General features: G+C 34.0%; 1 protein-coding gene across 2 annotated transcripts in view; it reads left to right on the top strand.

Moving 5' to 3' along the window:
- Nucleotides 1–24947, top strand: part of LOC134721346 (importin-4-like) — a 338068-nt gene that overhangs the window by 47823 nt on the left and 265298 nt on the right. For both annotated transcript variants that reach the window (XM_063584285.1, XM_063584286.1), the window contains exons 2-3: nucleotides 5546–5632; nucleotides 21429–21514. In XM_063584285.1, coding sequence (XP_063440355.1) covers nucleotides 5546–5632; nucleotides 21429–21514 — 173 coding nt within the window. The remainder of the gene's footprint in view (nucleotides 1–5545; nucleotides 5633–21428; nucleotides 21515–24947) is intronic.

The raw sequence follows: 24947 nt of genomic DNA, 5'->3' as shown, positions 1-24947 counted from the left end.
TTGTATGTGTCTTTATACCTCAGCAAAGAAATAAATACGTCCCTTACATGTTGAAATACTTCCTATGTCATCCAAACTGACCTATTCCCTTAGTGTCACATGCACTGAATTTATGATGAATGAAAAGAAGAGTAGCTACACGAGGACCAAACGAATTTGATATATCGTGTACAGCATGTACAGGAAGCTATCAAAAGTCTTCATTCCTGCCAAAACCTATTCACAGTTTGTTCCACCATATTTTTGGAGTGCTGCAATTCTTAATACTACTACATTTGTGTCGATGCTACCTTAAATTACCGTCCTACAACAATTTGTATAATCAGGCCGAACATGGACAAACATTCGTATATCTGCTTCTCCATGCTTACAAGGGGTAGCTGGAAAGTATCCTTATTAGTCTCTACAGAAGCATTTCTGTCGGCAAGACACTTGACAAATTTCGTTTCGTTGTCATCTTCATCGAGAAAACTACTCCAGAACCCAACATTTGTCTTCTCACATCTAGCCTTTCAATGATTCATTTAGTAAATCTAACACAATATCTACTCTTGAATACTTATCGATGAAAGATTTTATTTGTTTCAAGTTTATCCATTTGCACCGATTTAATACCACTGTTATAAATGACATCCGAAGACAAAAAACGGAGGAGCAGTTTGTCTTTATGGATTAAGAAATATTCCAAATAAATTTGTCCACTGCGACAAAAAATAAAAGTCTGGAAAATATATCTTAGAGCTCTAGCTTTGTTTTTTACAAAAACGTTTACAGTTTGATTTTACCAACATAATAGGAATTGTTCTTTTTAATCTGGTTATAAGAAACCAGTTCACCTTCGTTTATTGCTTCAAACGATTTTCAAATTATTTGCCTTTGATCTTTTTAAAGAAACCCTTGTGTGTTCATTAAGTTGTTCATCTATTACAGAATGCCTCAAACCACTAGATCTTGCAAATGTATCTGATAGTCTAATGACTTCTGGTCTAGCTACCATCAATACGTTTTAATGAGGTATTCGGTTAACCTATGACAACACATCGCCCTTTACAATTGCATTATTCTGATTTTGTCTGATCAATTGTGTTATAAGAAAAATATTTTCTGGTCTTACGTACAGTAAAATTATCATTTTCAAAATCAATTGCCACCTGTGGGTGACTTAAGAGAAGGGAAGCCATATCTCGGAGAAGGTCGGTCGCGATCGACAAATTGTTCCACGATCAAGACCTAAATTAATACAGTATCATGCTTTATATGGACTGTTTGTACAACATCTGACTCATGAAATAAGCATACTACCAATTTCACAAGAAGTTCTTATTCTATAATTGAACGCCAGGAATTGGTCTGTGGTAGAGATGAATATATTTTCTTACGCCAGTCTATCAAATCATTGAACGTCACAGAGTCATGACATGATTATAATTTCTGTGTTTAGCTTTCTTAAGCCGATTTATACATTTCAAGCTAAAACACATAGAGTTATCTGATGCGCGTGTCTAGTCCTGGGTACATTTGAACATACATACAAGAATATGCCGTTCTAGGTATTGCAATAATGGTTTTAGTGAGGACACATGATACATGTGTCCATCTACTTTCACGTAATATATCACCCAGAATTTTATAACAAGTCATTTCAATGTGAAATCCACCTTACATGACGATAAACTTATCTTCTCTGTAGAAATCAGGCAATTCCCACTGAATATCCATTACCAAAAGTGGCTGATCTGCCGTTACTATTGATGTTTTTTCTCGTTTTAACCACATTTTCCGTCTTATCCATCAAATACCCGATCATCGCAACTGAACTGGCTTGTTTTTAAACAGTGGCATCATTGATTTTACACTAACTTGCTTTTTAGAGTAATGAGATGAACTACGATTTATACCAGTTTGCCCTGGTAGTGCATACAAATCACTCATTATGTCTATAAATAGTTTGCTCATGCGTAAAATTGTTAAATCGTGTGTGTCATAACCTTGAAAAATGTTATCAAACCAAATCATAATATCATAGAAAATCCCAAATCACTTATATTATAGTAATTAGTAAGAATATTTTTTAATGAATTTTGTTACATTTTCGCGCATGCGCAAACCCTGTATGTGTCAAATACTCATGTCTAGTGAATTATTCACATGTAAAGAAGGTAGCTACCAAACCTGACAGCAGTTTTTCACTAAAAGAAGGTAAACGAAAAGTTTTCCAGAAAAAATCAGTATTTTCAAACAGAAAAAGCAGCCATTTTAGAAAACGGCGGTGGCCATCTTGAAAAAATGATTTTTTTTAATGGCCAGCAGTTGTTTCTATAAAAGTATATAATAATGATGCTTTGTGGTAATTTTCATGCTTGTATCATCATTTGCACAATTCCCTCGATTTTGCCTGCTAATATCTTCCACTACATCACCAAAATACAATTTTGTCATGAATCCATTTGTGTCCTTTGTTTAATATGCACATACACCAAGGTGAGCGACACAGGCTCTTTAGAGCCTCTAGTTTTTTTTATCAGGAATTGGCTTGAACAGTTTTAAAATTTTCAAACTTTTAACAAACCATTTTTTATTAGCTCACCTGGCCCGAAGGGCCAAGTGAGCTTTTCCCATCACTTTGCATCCGGCGTCTGTCGTCCGTCGTCGTCCTGCGTATGTCGTCCGTCGTCGTTATCTTTTACAAAAATCTTCTCCTCTGAAACTACTGGGCCAAATTGAACCAAACTTGGCCATTATCATCATTGGGGTATCTAGTTTAAAAAATGTGTCCGGTGACCCAGCCAACCAACCAAGATGGCCGCCATGGCTAAAAATAGAACATAGGGGTAAAATGAAGTTTTTGGCTTATAACTCAAAAACCAAAGCATTTAGAGCAAATCTAACTTGGTAAAATTGTTTATCAGGTAAAGATCTATATCCCTGAAATTTTCAGACGAATCTGACATTCTGTTGTTGGGTTGCTGCCCCTAAATTGGTAATTTTAAGGAAATTTTGCTGTTTTTGGTTATTATCTTGAATATTATTATAGATAGAGATAAACTGTAAACAGCAATAATGTTCAGCAAAGTAAGAATTACAAATAAGTCAGCATGACAGAAATTGTCAGCTGACCCCTTTAGGAGTTATTGCCCTTTATAGTCAATTTTTAACCATTTTTTCGTAAATCTTAGTTTATCTTTTACAAAAATCTTCTCTGAAACTACTTGGCCAAGTTAATTATAGATAGAGATAATTGTAAGCAGCAAGAAAGTTCAGTAAATTAAGATGTACAAACACATCACCATCACCAAAACACAATTTTGTCATGAATCCATCTGTGTCCTTTGTTTAACATTCACATAGACCAAGGTGAGGGACACGTTAGATTAATTTACCCATATTATTAGCTCACCTTTCCTAAAAGGAAATGTGAGCTTTTCTCATCACTTGGCGTCCGTCGTCGTCGTCGTTGTCGTCGTCATCTGTCGTCATTAACAATTTTTCAAACATCTTCTCCTCTGAAACTACTGAATGGATTTGGATGAAACTTAGCATGATTGTTCCTTAGATTATCCTGCACAAAGTTTGTGCTTCGATTTTTGATCTGTCAAAAAACATGGCCGCCGTTACTTAAAATAGAACATAGGGGTCAAACAACATTTTTTTGCAAATATTTCAAATACCATTAGGTTTAGGCACATTCTGGTAGGTTGAAAGTGTTAAGCATGATGAGAGCTGCCTGTGTGCAGATTTTTGTGAAAATCTGTCCACTGATTTATGAGTTAATGTCCTTTTTTGACATTTTTGGCTATTTTTTATGTTATTATTTCAAAAATCTTCTTCTCTGAAACGACTATTCAAAATCAAATGAAACTTGGGAAGATTGTACCTTAGGGTATCCTGCAAAAATTTTATGCTTGGATTTTTGACTGGTTGAAAAACTTGTCCGCCGTTACTAAAAATAGAACATAGGGGGCCAAATGCTGTTTTTTGCTATTTTTTCCGGAATAATAGAAAGAAAATGTAGATGAAAGCTACTTTGAAGGTAAACATGTTATCCTGAGTTTAATGGTGATGAAAATTTGTTTTGGGCACTCTTATCATTATTATACCCCAAAACACATTTTTTTTTGGGGGGGGGGGGGATGGAGGGTATATAGAAATAACTTTAAATGTTCTGTCAATTTAATATAGCTACCGGTATATGCAAATGTATGTGTATTCCTTTTATTTAAAGTCATAAATAGTGGTGACACATTCATTCTGTGTTAAATAGTTAATCACAATCCAAATTCAAAGATGTATAAAGCTTGAATGTAGTGTAGTAAATATGCCATAATGAAATGGGGGGTATTCTTAATGAGATGACTCACAGTTTTATTCAAAACTCTCGTAATGCATAGTACTATCCACACTCATCTTTTTGTATTGTGAATCATCAGATTGACCTAGACTGTATCTTAATCAAGTGTAGGGCGAACTCATGCCCATTTCTTTCCAGAGGTACCTAAGAGGCTTTAAAAGGTATTTCCAGGATAGTACATGGCCTTTGTTACTCTGTTTAATTTACAACAAACATTAATTTATTAATTTAGTGAATAAGGCATTGTTTACCAGATGAGCGATTCAGGCTCTTGAGAGCCTCTTGTTTAATTTGAGCTCATTTTATCTTCATACTAGAAAAACACTTAGACGGTCCAAGTGGAATCCGTCCGACCTGTCTCTGGGCCGAGTTGTCCTGCATTTTCTACCTGTTCAGGTATTCCAAGAACTTTTTTTGCTGAAAAAATAATCATTTAAACGATTGTCTGTTTTGTTTTCTCTGAAATGTTTCAGGTGACAGGCACACTAATTTCAGTACCGGACATGGTACAAATAGATCGGTCTATTCAAAGATATTTGTAAGACAACAGTCAAAAAGATTAAAATTATAAGAAATACGTTTATAAACATGATTTGATGAAAAAATAAATAAATTGCTTTGCCAAGAACAGCTGTATACAACGGCAGAGGTCCAACCCTAAACCTGACCAGATAAAATTCAGCTGTCCGGCAATTGATAAGACTTGATTAAAAAGTAAAGGTGTTATGTTATTATATTAGGGGTTGTTTTGATAGTACCTAATCATCATGTCACTTTTATCGCAACTTCCGATTGAATTATGTCAAAATGACCATCTCTTAAGAAAGCCTTGAAAAATTAAAGTATTCCATTGTAAAGTTCAATTGATAGATAACACCAGAGAGTTCAGAGAAAACTTTCAGTAATATCAGAAGCAATGTCGGAAAAGGAACTTAAAATTTTCGTCGGGAATAAAAAAAAATCTTGATTCTTTTGGGTCAAATAATTTTTTGACCCTACGGCTTTTTTTTTACCCAGTCAGGTCGAGGGTAAACAAACATGTTTTTAATTTTGGCCTTAGTACATATATGCATTGGTTCATAAATTGGATTAACATTTTCCACCTGTCACTCATTTCATATGACTTTAACGAGCTCTCTTAGTCTTCTTTTGTGACATGTTCTTCATTTACTAAAATATACTTATTTTTTACTGTAGGCAACTCAACAGTTGAAGGAGCTATTCAAAGATCCTGATATTATTCCAGGTTTATGCAAAGTTTTAGGGTTATCTCAAGTTCCTCAGGTTTGTATTTAAAAGCAAAAGGTAGTACATTTGTAGTTAAAAGATTTATAATTCCTGAAGAATTTTAAAAGGATCACAGTGGCTGTTAACTTATCAGGGATAATTCTGTTTTCTTTCAAGGATGATATATTTGAAATGAGTTTTTTCAAAATTTCACTTAGAAATGAATAACGAAGGGCTAAAAATGGCTCTAAAAATGATAAACCTGATGTTCAGTAGTTTTCGTTTGTTGATGTTGTTCATAAGTGTTTCTCGTTTCTTGTTTTTTATACAACCAATTTTAAGCTCACCTGGCCCACAGGGCCAAGTGAGCTTTTCCCGTGACTTTGTGTCTGTCGTCCATCGTCCGTGTTCGTCCTCATCCTGCGTCCGTCGTCGTTTACTTTAACAAAAATCTTCTCCTCTGAAACTACTTGGCCAAATTAAACCAAACAATCATCATTTGGGTATCTAGTTTAAAAAATGTGTGGCGTGACCCCCTAAATCAACCAAGATGGCCATCATGGCTAAAAATAGAACATAGGGGTAAAGTGCAGTTTTTGGCTTATAACTCTGAAATTAAAGCATTAAAGGCAAATCTGACATGGGGGTTAAATTGTTTACCAGGTCAAGATCTATCTGCCCTGAAATTTTCAGATGAATCGGACAACCCGTTGTTGGGTTGCTGCTCCTGAATTAGTAATTTTAGGGAAATTTTGCTGTTTTTGGTTATTATCTTGAATATTATTATAGATAGAGATGAACTGTAAACAGCAATAATGTTCAGCAAAGTAAGATTTACAAATAAGTTACCATGACCAAAATGGTCAGTTGACCCCTTTAGGTGTTATTGTCCTTTAAAGTCAATTTTTAACCATTTTTCGTAAATCAAATATATATTTTACAAAAATCTTCTCCTCTGAAACTACTGGGCCAAATTTAACCAAACTTGGCCACAATCATCATTGGGGTATCTAGTTAAAAAAATGTGTGGCTTGACCCGCCATACCAACCAAGATGGCCACCATGGCTAAAAATAGAACATAGGGGTAAAATGCAGTTTTTGGCTTATAACTCAAAATCCAAAGCATTAATAGCAAATCTGGCAATGAACAAAATTGTTTATCAGGTTGAGATCTATCAGCCCTGAAATTTTCAGATGAATAGGACATCCCGTTTTTGGATTGCTGCCTCTGAACTGGTCATTTTAGGGAAATTTTGCTGTTTTTGGTTATTATCTTGAATATTATTGTAGGTAGAAATAAACTGTAAACAACAATAATGTACAGCAAAGTAAGAACTAAAAATAAGTCAACATGACCAAAATGGTCAAATGACCCCCTGAGGAGTTATTGTCCTTTATAGTCAATTTTTAACAATTTTTCATAAAATTTGTAAATTTTTACTGAATTTTCCACTGAAATTACTGGGCTAAGTTTATTATCTATAAAAATAATTGTAAGCAGTTAGAATGTTCAGTAAAGTAAGATGTACAAACACATCACCATCACCAAAACACAACTTTGTCATGAATCCATCTGCATCCTTTGTTTAATATTCACATACACCAAGGTGAGCGACACAGGCTCTTTAGAGCCTCTAGTTTTATTTTGGGTTTGTATATATAGTGATGTTGTCATTTTCGTTGTTATCTTGGGCCTCGTTGGCTGACTGGTCTAATTATACCCTGCTTAAAAAAAGGGGGGTACACTGTTTTACCTCTGTCTGTCCTTCTGTCAGTCCGTCCATGTGTCCCATGAATAATTTTTGTCGCATTTTTCTCAGGAACTACAATACAAGAATTTCTGAAATTTGGTTTCAGGGTTTATCTAACTCAGCTATACTGTGTGATGCGTTTTCAGATTGATCACTTGACAACTTCCTGTTTACCGAACACTTGTATGATTTTACACATGATAGCCGGGTTGAAAATTTTCGTCACATTTTTCTCAGGAACTACAATACAAGGATTTCTGAAATTTGGTTTCAGGATTTATATAAATTTGGTTTCAGGATTATATAAATTTGGTTTCAGGATTTTTATAAATTTTGTTTTAGGATTTATATAAGTCAGCTATACCTTGTGATGCGTTTTCAGATTGATCACTTGACAACTTCCTGTTTACCGAACACATGTATGATTTTACACATGATAGCCAAGTTGAAAATTTTCGTCACATTTTTCTCAGGAACTACAATACAAGGATTTCTGAAATTTGGTTTCAGGATTTATATAAGTCAGCTATACCGTGTGATGCGTTTTCAGATTGATCACTTGACAACTTCCTGTTTACCGAACACATGTATGATTTTACACATGATAGCCAAGCAGGATTTATATAAGTCAGCTATACTGTGTGATGCGTTTTCAGATTCATCACTCGACAACTTCCTGTTAACTGAACACTTGCATATTTTTACACTATTAATATTATCCACTTGCGGCAGGGGTATCATCAGTGAGCAGTAGCTCACAGTTTCACTTGTTAGTTACTACATGTACTGTAAACTCTAGCCAGTCAACACTAAGGTTGTGAGCTCGAACCCAGCTCCAGGTGCACTGGACTCCAATCTTAATTTGGTAAACATTTACAATTAGGCGTAATGGTAAAGTTTTCCTCCGTTGCTCAGTCCATATAGTTTACTTGAACATGTATGATGGCTCAAATCGAAGCTGATACATTTATACATGTCTAGTTAAATTTTTGGGGTGGCAAGTGAGATTACTTTTTTCGCAAATTGCTGGACCCCGGAAGATGGTGAAAAATGTCACTCTCCTCATGAAATAATCCAAAAATTCTGATCATAAAATTGAATAAAAAAATTGATCTTTCCAAAAATTTATTTCAGGTCAAATCTATATATTTCCTTTCTCATCAAATCAGCTCTATAAAACAGTTCTTAATCTCGTTTCTCGTTTTGTTATATAGATTACAGTGATATTGTTGGCTCTTTTCAAAACTACCTCTACCCTTTTTTATTGGGAAAATATGCATCATTTTCATCAAATTGGGAAATTTAAAATTAACCATGAATTTGACTAAAACTTCCAATTTACAGAGCCATTTTCAAGAGACAAACCCTGCTTTAAAATAAGACCTCATTTTGTCAGTGATAGTAAGTAGACCCTCAAATCTCCAAATATAGTCATTTCAGGCATGAAAAAAGTTTAAATGAGTGTTTTTCAGTTTGTATTCATGCACAATTTCTGCTCAGACAGCACTGTTTTGGAAAAAAATTGTCTTTTTGGGAATAATTTTAAGTCAATTTTTTTTCAAATTGGGATTCTTCTCCAGGGGAAAAAGCCTTTATTCTCCACTAATTTAAGGCAAACAATATCACTGGATTAGACCGTTAGTTTTCCTGTTTGAATGGTTTTACACTAGTTATTTTGGGGCCCTTTATAGCTTGTTGTTTGGTGTGAGCCAAGGCTCGGTGTTGAAGGCCGTACTTTAACCTATAATGGTTTTCTTTTTAAATTGTTATTTGGATGGAGAGTTGTCTCATTGGCACTCACACCACATCTTCCTATATCTACTTAATGTTCATTAATGTCCATTTTTAAAATTGCAGCATCCACAATCGTATGGCATCGTCATTGTTGTGTTCATCATCGTTAACTTTTACAAAAATCTTCTCCTCTGAAACTACTTGGCCAAATTAAACCAAACTTTGCAACAATCATCTTTAGGGTATTTAATTGAAAAAATTTGTCCTGTGACCCGGCCAACCAACCAAGATAGCCGCCATGGCTAAAAATAGAACATAGGGGTAAAATGCAGTTTTTGGCTTTTAGAGCAAATCTGACAGGGTAAAATTGTTAATCAGGTTAAGATATGCCCTGAAATTTTCAGATGAAAAGGACATCCTGTTGTTGGGTTGCTGCCCCTTAATTGGTAAATTAAGGAAATTTTGCTGTTTTTGGTGATTATCTTGAATATTATTATAGATAGAGATAAACAGTAGACAGCAATAATGTTCAGCAAAGTAAGATTTACAAATAAGTCAACATGAACGAAATGGTCAATTGACCCTTTTAGGAGTTATTGCCCTTTATAGTCAATTTTTAGCCATTTTTCATAAATCTTAGTCTGAATCTTATACTTATCTGAAACTACTGGGCTAAATTAATCCAAACTTTGCTACAATCATCTTTGGGGTATCTTGTTTGAAAAATTTGTCCAAAGACCCAGCCATTCAACCAAGTTGGCCGCCACAGCTAAAATAGCACATAGGGGTAAATTGCAGTTTTTGGCTTATAACTTAAAAACCACAACATTTAGAGCAAATCTGACATTGGATAAAGTTGTTTATCAGGTCAAGATCTATCTGCCCTGAAATTGTCAGATGAAAAGGACAACCTGAATTGTTGATTTTAAGGTAATTTTGCTGTTTTTGGTTATTATCTTGAATATTATTATAGATAGAGAGAAACTCTAAACAGCAATAATGTTCAGCAAAGTAAGATTTACAAATAAGTTTACATGACTGAAATGGTCAATTAACTCCTTTAGGCGTTATTGCCCTTTATAGTCAATTTTTAACAATTTTAATAAAAATCAATCCTTTTAGAATTTATTGTAAAAAGACTAACATTCCAACGTCCAACGTTTTTATTTTGTCTTGCGTCTTTGAGTGTGTAACGTTAGGTGACACCAGTATCGTGCGACGTTTCAAAGCATTTAGAGCAAATCTGACAATGGTTAAAATTGTTTATCTGGTCCAGATATATCTGCCCTGTAATTTTAAGATGAATGGGACAACCAGTTGTTGGGTTGCTGCCCCTGAATTGGTAATTTTAAGGAAATTTTGCAGTTTTTGGATATTATCTTGAATATTATTATGGATAGAGATAAACTGTAAACAGCAAAAATGTTCAGCAAAGAAAGATTTACAAATAAGTCAACAGGACCAAAATGGTCAGTTGACCCCTTTAGGAGTTATTGCTCTTTATAGTTAATTTTTAACCATTTTTCGTAAATCTTAGTTAACTTTTACAAAAATCTTCTCCTCTGTAACTACTGGGCCTAATTTTACCAAACATAGCCAGAATTTTATTAGGCTATCTAGTTTAAAAATTGTGTTTTATGACCAGGCAAACCAACCAAGATGGCCACTACGGCTAAAAATAGAACCTAGGGGTAAAATGCAGTTTTTGGCTTATAACTCAAAAACCAAAGCATTTAGAGCAAATCTGACAAGGGGTAAAAGTGTGAATCTGTAAAACTGTAAACAGCAATTATGTTCAGCAAAGTAAGATTTATAAATAAGTCGACATGACCAAAATGGTCAGTTGACCCCTTTAGGAGTTATTGTCCTTTAAAGTCAATTGTTAACCATTTTTCGTAAATTTTATATATCTTTTACAAAAATCTTCTCCTCTGAAACTGCTGGGCCAAATGAATCAAAAATTGGCCACAATCATCTCTGGGTTATCTAGTTTAAAAGATGTGTGGCATGACGCGCCAAACCAACCAAGATGGCTGCCATGGCTAAAAATAGAACATAAGTGTGAAATGCAGCTTTTGGCTTATAACTCAAAAACAAAGCATTTATAGCAAACTGACATGGGGTTAAATTGTTTATCAGGTCAAGATCTATCTGCCCTTAAATTTTCAGATGAATCAGAGAACCTGTTGTTGGGTTGCTGTCTCTGTATTGGTAATTTTAAGAAAATTTTGCTGTTTTGAGCTCACCTGGTCCGAAGGGCCAAGTGAGCTTTTCCCATCACTTTGCGTCCGTCGTCGTCGTCCGTCGTCGTCGTTACCTTTTACAAAAATCTTCTCCTCTGAAACTATTCGGCCAAATTAAATCAAACTTGGCTACAATCATAATAAGGGTATCTAGTTTAAAAATTGTGTCCGGTGACCCGGTCAACCATCCAAAATGGCTGCCATGGCTAAAAAAAGAGCATAGGGGTAAAATGCAGTTTTTGGCTAATAACTCAAAAACCAAAGCATTTAGAGCAAATCTGGCATGGAATTACATTGTTAATCAGGTGAAGATCTAAATGCTGAAAAAATTTCAGATGAATCGAACAATCTGTTGTTGGGTTGCTGCCCCTGAATTGGTAATTTTAAGGAAATTTTGCTGTTTTTATACGACCGCAAATTTTGAAAAAATTTTTGTCGTATATTGCTATCACGTTGGCGTCGTCGTCGTCGTCGTCGTCGTCGTCGTCCGAATACTTTTAGTTTTCGCACTCTAACTTTAGTAAAAGTGAATAGAAATCTATGAAATTTTAACACAAGGTTTATGACCATAAAAGGAAGGCTGGTATTGCTTTTGGGAGTTTTGGTCCCAACATTTTAGGAATTAGGGGCCAAAAAGGGCCCAAATAAGCATTTACTTGGTTTTCGCACTATAACTTTAGTTTAAGTTAATAGAAATCTATGAAATTTAAACACAATGTTTATGACCACAAAAGGAAGGTTGGTATTGATTTTGGGAGTTTCGGTCCCAACAGTTTAGGAATTAGGGGCCAAAAAGGGACCCAAATAAGCATTTTTCTTGGTTTTCCCACCATAGCGTTAGTATAAGTAAATAGAAATCTATGAAATTTAAACCCAAGGTTTATGACTATAAAAGGAAGGTTGGTATTGATTTTGGGAGTTTTGGTCCCAACAGTTAAGGAAAAAGGGGCCCAAAGGGTCCAAAATTAAACTTTGTTTGATTTCATTCAAATTGAATAATTGGGGTTCTTTAATATGCCGAATTTAACTGTGTATGTAGATTCTTAATTTTTGGTCCTGTTTTCAAATTGGTCTACATTAAGGTCCAAAGGGTCCAAAATTAAATTTAGTTTGATTTTAACAAAAATTGAAACCTTGGGGTTCTTTGATATGCCGAATCTAAAAATGTACTTAGATTTTTGATTATTGGCCCAGTTTTCAAGTTGGCCCAAATCGAGGTCCAAAATTAAACATTGTTTGATTTCATCAAAAATTGAATAATTGGGGTTCTTTGATATGCCAAATCTAACTGTGTATGTAGATTCTGAAGTTTTGGTCCAGTTTTAAAATTGGTCTAAATTAAAGTGCAAAGGGTCCAAAATTAAACTAAGTTTGATTTTAACAAAAATTAAATTCTTGGGCCTCTTTGATATGCTGAATCTAAACATGTACTTAGATTTTTGATTATCGCCCAGTTTTCAAGTTGGTCCAAATCAGGATCTAAAATTATTATATTAAGTATTGTGCAATAGCAAGTCTTTTCAATTGCACAGTATTGTGCAATGGCAAGAAATATCTAATTTCACAATATTGTGAAATAGCAAATTTTTTTTTAATTCAGAGTTATCTTTCTTTGTCCAGTATAGTAAGCAAGAAATATCTGCAAGAATTTTTTTTAATTGGAGTTATCTTTCTTTGTCCAGAATCAACTTAAATCTTTGTTATATACAATATACAATGTATATTCACTTTTTACTACCAACTGATAAATTTAAATAATCTTTAACATTCAGTGATAACAAGCAGTTTTTTTACATCTTAATATTTTATGATGTATTTAAATGAGTAGTTATTGTTGCAAACTCCATTAGAATATTTTAATTGAAATTAGTTTTGGAATAAGTGAAAGGGGGATGTGATTAAAAAATTGGGTATAATTTTTCTCATTTGAAATTTCATAAATAAAAAGAAAATTTCTTCAAACATTTTTTTGAGAGGATTAATATTCAACAGCATAGTGAATTGCTCTAAGAGAAAACAAAAATTTTAAGTTCATTTGAATACATTCATTCTGTGTCAGAAACCTATGCTGTGTCAACTATTTAATCACAATCCAAATTTAGAGCGGAATCCAGCTTGAATGTTGTGTCCATACTTGCCCCAACCGTTCAGGGTTCAACCTCTGAGGTCGTATAAAGCTACGCCCTGCGGAGCATCTGGTTGGTTATTATTTTGAATAGTATTATAGATAGAGATAAACTGTAAACAGCAATAATGTTCAGCAAAGTAAGATTTACAAATAAGTTACGATGACCAAAATGGTCAGTTGACCCCTTTAGGAGTTATTGCCCTTTATAGTCAATTTTTAACCATTTTTCATAAATCTTTGTAATCTTTTACAAAAATCTTCTCCTCTGAAACTACTGGGCCAAATTAAACCAAACTTGCCCACAATCATCATTGGGGTTAAAAAATTGTGTCCGGTGACCCGGTCAACCAACCAAGATGGCCACCATGGCTAAAAATAGAACATAGTGGTAAAATGCAGTTTTTGGCTTATAACTCAAAAACCAAAGCATAAAGAGCAAATCTGGCAAGGAGTTAAATTGTTTATCAGGTGAAGATCTGTCTGCCCTGAAAGTTTCAGATGAATCTAACAACTGGTTGTTGGGTTGCTGCCCCTGAATTAGTAATTTTGGTTATTATCTTTAATAATATTATAGATAGAGATAAACTGTAAACAGCAATAATGTTCAGCAAAATAAGATTTACAAATAAGTCAACATGACCAAAATGGTCAGTTGACCCCTTTAGGAGTTATTGCCCTTTTTAGTCAATTTTTAACCATTTTTTGTAAATCTTAGTAATCTTTTACAAAAATCTTCTCCTCTGAAACTACTGGGCCAAATTAAACCGAACTTGCCCACAATCATTTTTGGGGTATGTAGTTTAGAAAATGTGTCCGGCGACCCGGTCATCAACCAAGATGGCCGCTTCCGCTAAAAATAGAACAGAGGTAAATGTAGATTTTGGCTTATAGCTCTGAAACCAAAGCATTTAGAGCAAAAGGAGTTAAAATGTTAATCAAGTCAATATCTATCTGCCCTGAAATTTTTAGAAGAAATGGACAATTGGTTGTTGGGTTGCTGCCCCCAATTGGTAATTTTTAAAAAATGTGTCCGATGACCCTGCCTTCCAAACAAAATGGCCGACATGGCTAAAATTAGATCATAGTGGTAAAATGAAGTTTTTGCTTTATATCTTTGAAACTAAGACATTAAGGGCAAATCTTTCAAAATTGAAATGTCAACCAGAATAAGATCTATCCCCTCTAAAATTTTCAGATGAATGTGACAACCCATAGTTGGGTTGCTGCCCTAAAATTAGTAATTTTAAGGAAATTTTGCCGTTTTTGGTTATTTTCTTGAATACTATTATAGATAGAGATAAACTGTAATCAGCAATAATGTTCAGCAAAGTAAGATCTACAAATAAGTCAACATGACCGAAATGGTCAATTGACCCCTTAAGGAGTTATTGCCCTTTATAGTAAATTTTTAACAATTTTCATGAATTTGGTAAATTTATGTAAATTTTTACCAAATAATTTTCTCTGTTACTTATGGGCAAAGTTTATTATAGATATAATTGTAAGAAGCAAGAACGTTCAGTAAAGTAAGAACTTCAAACACATCACCATCACCAAAATACAATTTTGTCATGAATCCATTTGTGTCCTTTGTTTAATATGCACAAGACCAAGGTGAGCGACACAGGCTCTTTAGAGCTTCTAGTTGTTTTTTTGAAGAGGAGCGAACGCCCTTTATGCCCTTACCTGGACCCACCCCAGATAAGTCCTTTGTTGATTAATGTATCATTGTCATTTTGCTTACCGATAGTTTCTTTTGTTAACTTTTCTGACTCAGACTTGTTTAAAACAGAATTGTACTGTTTGTATGGCTGTTTGTTTCTTTATTTTACATTTGCTTGAGGTGGGGTTGAAATCTCACAAAAATATTCATACCTACCAACTTTTACAATACTGTAAATTTAACTGTGCATGTCTTATCTAAATAGGCTTTTAGCAAAACTGAAATCACACGATAATTCTCAAGAGTTTATCAACTGGGAGCCAACGGTTGTAAGCAGTGATCATTTAGACTTGGAAAAACAAGCATCTGATTGAGTGCTTTCGTTAACATTTCTAACAACATGAGCATCATTTGAATCAAAATATAAAATTTATATTGACCAGACAACTTTAATTATTAACAATTGACCCGTTAAAAGATTTTAATATGGACTACTGCTGTGTTGTTGTTTGCAGTAATATACAATCTGCAGCGCGTTATGTTTGCACAGATTGGTCCTACATATGCACGAAAAAAAATCCACGTTTGCGTGACAAAATGCATTACATTTGCATGGAATTTACCTGTGAAAAGTTACTACTTTCGCACGAATTTATACAAAAACATATGAAAAAATAAATCCAAATTTGAACACTCAATTTACTTAATAAAATAAAAAAGCAATTTGAACTATTCTATAGGTCATCTTACATGCACATGTTAATGATTGGGCTGTACTTTTATAAAATGTACAATCAGTATGTGACACAATAATAAAATAAAATTTATTATTTATTATTTACTCACCATATACAAGTTTGAAAGTCCTCTAACAAGAAGGACTTGATTATCTCTGAGTCAAATAAAGGAAAAAATTCCTTGATTTTTGTTGGATTTACTTTACGTATTTTACTCTGTTAAAAATAGAGATATTTCCTGGACATGCTAAAAAAATGTGTAAATGTAGAATAAGAACTGAGTGTAAATGTAGAATAAGGACTGAGTGTAAATGTAGAATAAGGACTGAGTGTAAGTGTAGAATAAGGACTGAGTGTAAGTGTAGAATAAGGACTGAGTGTAAATGTAGAATAAGGACTGACCGAGAATAAAAAGTGTTAATGTAGAATAAGGACTGAGTGTAAATGTAGAATAAGGACTGAGTGTAAATGTAGAATAAGGACTGAGTGTAAGTGTAGAATAAGGACTGAGTGTAAATGTAGAATAAGGACTGACCGAGAATAAAAAGTGTTAATGTAGAATAAGGACTGAGTGTAAATGTAGAATAAGGACTGAGTGTAAATGTAGAATAAGGACTGAGTGGAAGTGTAGAATAAGGACTGAGTGTAAATGTAGAATAAGGACTGACCGAGAATAAAAAGTGTTTATGTAGAATAAGGACTGAGTGTAAATGTAGAATAAGGACTGACCGAGAATAAAAAGTGTTAATGTAGAATAAGGACTGAGTGTAAATGTAGAATAAGGACTGAGTGTAAATGTAGAATAAGGACTGAGTGGAAGTGTAGAATAAGGACTGAGTGTAAATGTAGAATAAGGACTGACCGAGAATAAAAAGTGTTTATGTAGAATAAGGACTGAGTGTAAATGTAGAATAAGGACTGAGTGTAAATGTATAATAAGGACTGAGTGTTAATGTAGAATAAGGACTGAGTGTAAATGTAGAATAAGGACTGAGTGTATATATATAATAAGGACTGAGTGTTAATGTAGAATAAGGACTGACAGAGAATAAAAAGTGTTAATAACAGGAACAAATGACCATAACTATGAATTGAAAAACGAAAATTAGAAAGACAGCAAATTTGTATTAAAAAAAAAGAATGTTTCTGACATTTCGAAAATTATTCGCCAACAACTACAGACACATGGTGAAAGTCGTCTGCTGCCACAAATCTTGAAGAGCCTATCACAGTCATTGTACAGAGAACATAAATGTATTGCTTTTTAATTTTTAAACAAAAACAAATGAATCATTACCTTATAAATCTTTTAAGAAGCACTTTGAAAAACTAACTCTTGAACACCCCGAAATGAATCGTTTTCAGGAAATTTTCACAAAGATCTTTGAAGTCTAAAGGCTAAATTACCATTTAATAGTGATATAAATGATCCAGTTACAGGGGAGGTAATGACGTTGACGTTGTCAAACGGTGACTTATCGGGAAAAGGGTCAGTTTTCGACTGATTTTTATCATTTAAACTTATCTAAGTTGAAAACGAGTTCATGGACCCCTCTTTTTAGCTCACCTGACCTGAAATGTAAGGTGAGCTTTTATCATCACATGGCGTCCGTCGTCCTTCGTCCGTCGTCCGTCGTCTGTAATCTTTTACAAAAATCTTCTCCTCTGAAACTATTGGGGCAATCTTAACCAAACTTGACCACAATCATCCTTGGAGTATCTAGTTTAAAAAATATGTCCGATGACCTGGCCTTCACACCAAAGATGGCCGCCATGGCTAAAATAGAACACATGGGTAAAATGTATATTTTTGCTTGTATCTTTGAAACCAAAGCATTTAGAGCAAATCTAACTGAGGTATAATTGTTAATCAGGTCAAGATATCTCTGCCCTGAAATTTTCAGATGAATCGGACAACCTGTTGTTGGGTTGCTGCCCCTGAATTGGTTATTTTAAGGAAATTTTGCAGTTTTTGTTTTTGGTTATTATCTTGAATACTATTATAGATAGAGATAAACTGTAAACAGCAATAAGGTTCAGGAAAGTAAGACCTATAAATAAGTCAACATGATCAAAATTATCAGTCAACCCCTTAAGGAGTAATTGCCCTATATTGTCAATTTATAACAACTTTTTGTCACTTTTTGGAACTTGTACAAAAATCTTTTTCTCTGAAACTACCTGGCCAAATTTAACCAAACTTTGCCACAATCATCATTGTGGTATATAGTTTAAAAAATGTGTCCGATGACCCTGCCTACCAAACTAAATGGCCGACATGTCTAAAATTAGATCATAGTGGTAAAATGAAGTTTTTGCTTTATATCTTTGATACTAAGACATTTAGGGCAAATCTTTCAAGATTGAAATGTCGATCAGAATAAAATCTATGCCCTCTTAAATTTTCATGTGAATGCGACAACCCATTGTTGGGTTGCTGCCCTAAAATTAGTAATTGGTTATTATCTTGAATACTATTAAAAATAGAGATAAACTGTAAACAGCAATAATGCTCAGCAAAGTAAGATCTACAAATAAGTCAGAATGACCAAAATTGTCAAAGGACCCCTTAAGGAGTTATTGCCCTTTATAGTCAATATTGAACAGCTTTTTGTCATTTTTAGCTCACCTGGCCCGAAGGGCCAAGTGAGCTTTTCTCATCACTTGGCGTCTGGCGTCGTTAACTTTTACAAAAATCTTCTCCTCTGAAACAGCTGGGCCAAATTAAACCAAACTTAATCAAAATCATTATTAGGGTATCTAGTTTAAAAATTGTGTCCGGTGACCCGCCCAACCAACCAAGATGGCCGCCATGGCTAAAAATAGAACATAGGGTAAAATGCAGTTTTTGGCTTATAACTCAAAAACCAAAGCATTTAGAGCAAATCTGACAGGGGTAAAATTGTTCATCAGGTCAAGATCTGCCCTGAAATTTTTAGATGAATTGGACAACCCGTTGTTGGGTTGCTGCCCCTGAATTGGTAATTTTAAGGAAATTTTGCTGTTTTTGGTTATTATCTTGAATATTATTATAGATAGAGATAAACTGTAAAAAGCAATAATGTTCAGCAAAATAAGATTTACAAATAAGTCAACATAACCGAAATGGTCAGTTGACCCGTTCAGGAGTAATGGCCCTTTGTAGTCAATTTTTTACCATTTTTTGTAAATCTTAGTAATCTTTTACAAAAATCTTCTCCTGAAACAACTGGGCCAAATTTAACCAAACTTGGCCATAACTATCATTGGGGTATCTGGGTTAAAAAATGTGTGGTGTGACCCGGCCAACCAACCAAGATGGCTGCCACAGCTAAAAATAGAACATAGGGGTAAAATGCAGTTTTTGGCTTATAACTCAAAAACCAAAGCATTTAGAGCAAATCTGACAAGGGGTTCAATTGTTCATCAGGTAAAGATCTATCTGCCCTGAAATTTTTAGATGAATCAGACAACCCATTGTTGGGTTGCTGCCCTTGAATTAGTAATTTTAAGGAAATTTTGCTGTTTTTGGTTATTATCTTGAATATTATTATAGATAGAGATATACTGCAAGCAGCAATAATGTTCAGCAAAGTAAGATTTACAAATAAGTCAACATGACCGAAATGGTCAGTTGACCCATTTAGGAGTTATTGCCCTTTATAGTCAATTTTTAAACATTTTTCTTAAATCTTTGTCATGTTTTACAAAAATCTTCTCCTCTGAAACTGCTGGTCCAAGTTAATTATAGATAGAGATAATTGTAAGCAGCTAGAATAGAATGTTTAGTAAATTAAGTTGTACATACACATCACCATCCCCAAAACACAATTTTGTCATGAATCAATCTGCGTCCTTTGTTTAATATTCACATAGACCAAGGTGAGCGACATAGGCTCTTTAGAGCCTCTAGTTGTAACTTGTACAAAAATCTTCTTTTCTAAAACTATGGGCCAAATTAAACCAAACTTGGCCGTAATCATCACTAGGGTATCTACCGGTATTTAAAAAAAGTGTCTAATGACCCCGCCTGCCAACCAAGATGGCCAACATCAGTTAATACAATAACAGGTGAGCAACACTGGTGTTTAAAATACCATTTGGTTTGATTACGCGAGAAGATTATGTGTGCCAATTTTCATAAAAATATAAATAGTGCAATTTTTTAAAATTTGATAAATATACAGCAAAAAATGATGTTTTTTTTCTACATTCATGAACATTTGATAAATATGAGTTATTTCTGAATTAAAAATGTATAAATTTTTAAGATACTTATACAATACAGAAATTACAAATTATTCAACAAAAAACAATGTGTGTTTATATTTTAAAACCAAAAATTTATGTCTTCTTTCAATGGAAAATACGACCACAAATCCGAAATTTTGAGCAAATATACAAAATTTCGACCTCATTTTACTCAAAAAGTAGCACATGAAGGTATATTTTTTATTACATATTTAATTTAATCAGGGAAAAAATAGTCTATATGGAAATTTTTATCAAAATGTAAATACGGGATCAAAACTGTATCGTATGCCCTTAATGGTGTAATCACACCAAGTGAAGTTGTAAAGGCCATCAATTTACTAAAATATGGTAAAAGTCCATCCATTGATTTTTATAGCTAATGAAAGGATAAAAAATGGTACCAACTCTACCATGGAATCTCTTGTTCAACTATTAAATTTGTCTTTAATGAAGGAATCTTTCCAAAAATATGGAATGAGAGTCTTCTTGTCCCACTTCACAAAAAGGGTAGTAAGGCTGACCCTGGAAATTGCTGGGATTTCTATTCAAACTTTGGAAAAGTGTTAAACAAGATTATACATGCCAGACTATTAAAATTAACACAATGCAACAATTTGATAAGCAAAAACCAAATTGGTTGTATGGAACATAATCGAACAGCTGATCATATTTTTTCATTGAAATCAAGTTTTGAACAATACAAGACTAAACATGGTCTATGGTTTGTACTTCTGTGTCTCAGGTTTGTCTTTTGTTCATTTATTGTCCTACTTTATGACTATAGTGTGGGTGTTGATTTTCATTTGTAAACGTGTGGTTTTGCAATGTTACATGTCCATCAATGTCCAGATATAGAAAAATATTTCAAGAATTTACTGGACACAGAAAAAAATGGTCATTTCTGCATGTCAAAGAATACAAAACTGGCTCTTTTTATCACGTTGGCGTCGTCGTCTGCGTCGTCGTCAGCGGCGTCTGCGTCGTCCGAATACTTTTAGTTTTCGCACTCTAACTTTAGTAAAAGTGAATAGAAATATATGAAATGTTAACACAAGGTTTATGACCCCAAAAGGAAGGTTGGGATTGATTTTGGGAGTTTTTATCCCAACATTTTAGGAATTAGGGCCCAAAAAGGCTCCAAATAAGCATTTTCTTGGTTTTCGCACTATAACTTTAGTTAAAGTAATAATAGAAATCTATGAAGTTTTGACACACGGTTTATGACCACAAAAGGAAGGTTGGGATTGATTTTGGGAGTTTTGGTTTAATATCAATGATAAGTAAAGAAGGCGAGACATTTCAGCGTTTGCACTCTTGTTTAATTTTAAAGTTTCATATGACTTTTAAAGTACTTTATATTCAGGTCAGACAGTATGCTGCAGTATTGATACGTAGAAAAATACAGAAATCAAGACATTGGCATGCACAGTCAGTGGAAATCCAACAGAAGTAAGTTAATTATTTCATTAACAAAAAAGAAAAGTTATGCTCACACCATATTTCAATATAAATAACAGAAAATATGGTGTATACATCAAGAAGACATCAACCAAGAAATTTTATTTCATTCTTATTGCATTGATTGTTTTAATGTTTAACATCTCTTTTTTTTTCTGCATTGATTGTTTTATGTTAAGCGCTTAGAGTAATTTTTAATTAGATAATGCGCTATATAAATATTGTAAATAATAATAATAATAACCTAAATTAGCTTTTTCTTTTTATTTTCCTGAACTGATCAGATCCATAACTAACTTGTCACAGATTTGGTGCTGCTTGGGAGTCATGACTGTTTCTACTCTTGCTATGAAAATCAAAGACCATTAGTTTTTGTTAAGCAGCTCCACATAGGGATAGGGATAGGGATCTGGCAGCAGCAGCTGTGTTAGCTAACTTGAGACCTGGATGCTTCATACTTTGTATATAGATGTTTTATGTTACGAAGTTTCCGTCTGTCCATTGTCCTTGACCTCATTTTTAGCTCACCTTGCCTAAAAGGCCATGTGAGCTTTTCTCATCACTTGGCGTCCGTCGTCGTCGTCGTCTGTTGTCCTTAACAATTTTTCAAACATCTTCTCTGAAACTACTGAATGGATTTGAATGAAACTTAGCATGATTGTTCCTTAGTATATCCTGCACAAAGTGTGTGCTTTGATTTTTGATCCGTCAAAAAACATGGCCGCCGTTACTTAAAATAGAACATAGGGGTCAAATGCAGTTTTTGGCTTATATCTCAAAAACGAAAGCATTAAGAGCAAATCTGACATGGGGTAAAAATGTTCATTAGGTCAAGATCTATCAGCCCTGAATTTTTCAGATGAATCAAACGAACCATTGTTGGGTTGCTGCCACTTAATTGGTAATTTTAAGGAAATTTTGCAGTTTTTGGTCATTATCTTGAATATTATTATAGATAAAAGATAAACTGTAAACAGCAAAAATGATCAGCAAAGTAATATCTACAAATAAGTATATATGACCAAAATTGTCAATTGACCCCTTAAGGGGTTTATGTCCTTTAATGACAATTTTTCACCATTTATTCATCATATTTGCCAACTTTAAAAAATCTTCTCCTCTGAAACCACTGAATGGATTTGGATGAAACTTAGCATGATTGTTCCTTAGATTATCCTGCACAAAGTGTGTGCTTGGATTTTTGATCTGTCAAAAAACATGGCCGCTGTTACTTAAAATAGAACATTGGGGTCAAATGCAGTTTTTGGCTTATATCTTAAAAACGAAAGCATTTAGAGCAAATCTGACATAGGGTATAAATGTTCATTAGGTCAATATCTATCAGCCCTGAAATTTTCAGATGAATGAAACAACCCATTGTTGGCTTGCTGCCACTTAATTGGTAATTTTAAGGAAATTTTGCAGTTTTTGGTCATTATCTTGAATATTATTATAGATAAAGATAAACTGTAACAGCAAAAATTATCAGCAAAGTAAGATCTACAAAAAAGTCAACATGACCAAAATTGTCAATTGACCCCTTAAGGGGTCATTGTCCTTTAATGACAATTTTCACAATTTATTCATCATATTTGCTAACTTTAAAAAATCTTCTCCTCTAAAACTACTCAACCAAATTCAACCAAACTTCAACTGAATGATCAGTAGGGTGTAAAAAATAAAATGCGTGCTTTATTTTTTATTTCGTCAAAAAACATGGCCTTCATGGCTAAAAAAGAACATAGGAGAAATTGATTTTTTTTTTGCTTTGAAGAAAATAGGACGATTCAAAGAACATTTCAATAAATAAAAAAGCCAAAATAATCATTGATGAGAGATTTAACCAAAAAAATTCAGGTGAGCGATTCAGGCTCTTGAGAGCCTCTTGTTATTGTTCAGTGACTACTCATAAGAGTATCTAGTTTAAAAAAGGGGCTGATGACCCTGCCTGGGAACCAAGGTAGCAGACATGGCTAAAAATAGTACATAGGATAAAATGCAATTTTTTTTTATATGACCCCAAACATTTTTAAGGATTGTGTAATGGTATGATGTCGTCGGCTGCGTCATCTGCGTCGTCGCCCGAAGACACATTGGTTTCCAGATAAGAACTTTAGTCTAAGTCCATAGAACTTCATGAAACTTTTTTCAGAAGGTGCAATACCACAAAAGGAAGGTTGGGATTGATTTTGGGGATAATGGTCCCAACAGATTAGGATTTATGGGCCAAAAAAGGGCCCAATTTGAACAAGCATTTTTCTAGTTTTAGGATAGTAACTTGTGAAGACGTATTTCAATTCATACTGTAATGTTTAAAACCACAAGTAGAAGATTTGGATTCATTTTAGGGTTTATGGGGCCAAAGTTCAGGAATTTAAGGGCCGAAAAGGGGTCAAAACAAGCATTTTTCTAGTTTCAAGACAATAACTTGTGTATAATTGTATGGATCTCTCTGAAATTGTACCACAATGTACCATATAACAAAGGGGAGGCTGGGATTAAGTTTTGGGTTAATTCATGCCCAAAATATGTAGGAATATGGTGCCAAAAAAGGGCCAATAAGAAGAACTTTTCTAGTTTCCAAACAACGATGACAATTACTTGTGTTTAAAGTGTATGGATCTGTCTGAAATTTTATTTCGTTGTAACACTTTTGGGACCAAATGAGATTGTGCTGCGCATGTGTGAACTTCAGTGTGCTGATAGCGCTTGGGCAGTTCGGACGTAGTTTGAATTGTCCTAACTTCAGATTAAATTAAACCAACGTAGTTGGTTTTCATTTAATAATTAATAAAATTTTGATTTAAAATATAAATAAAAGTTAGTAATCACCGGATGTAATTTCGGGAAAAATTTACGACTTTCACCTGTTTTTGGCACTTTGCCATAAACCGGTTATAAAGAAAATGATTAAAAAGGGGTCCGCCTCAAAAAAAAAGTCTTCGCATGAAGATATCAGTAATACGGACGAAGATGAGCTTCTGTCCGAGAAGATTAATTCCGTTTCTAGCGCGGCTGGTAAAAGGAAACATGAGTCGACAAAGTCCAAAGCTTCCACGAGTGGCGGAGCAAACACTTCAAATTCAAGTGTAAAGGGTAAGAAACCAGCAAAGGTTAATAGTAATACTGAAAATCAAAACCCTGGCCCTTCTACCTCTGCAAAAGTAGACAATCATGATGCAATCATGTCAATGTTGGTCTCAATCCAAGAAGGTCAGAAAAGACAATCTGACGATATAAGGTCTTTAAAAGACCGGGTACAAGACATTGAAGAATATGACGAGGTTAATAATTATGATGATAATTATGATGAAGGTGAAGAAAACCCCCATGATGATGGGGAAAATGTAGACAATGAAAGTGAACCACCTGCTAAGAAGCAGAACAAAGATGATAATAGGTTTTCATCTATGTCTAAGAGATG

Source organism: Mytilus trossulus, chromosome 6 (genome assembly GCF_036588685.1).
Source record: "Mytilus trossulus isolate FHL-02 chromosome 6, PNRI_Mtr1.1.1.hap1, whole genome shotgun sequence".
In the NCBI taxonomy this organism is placed as follows: domain Eukaryota; kingdom Metazoa; phylum Mollusca; class Bivalvia; order Mytilida; family Mytilidae; genus Mytilus; species Mytilus trossulus.
The sequence above is the reverse complement of the archived record's forward strand: the minus strand, read 5'-3'. Positions and strand labels throughout refer to the sequence as shown.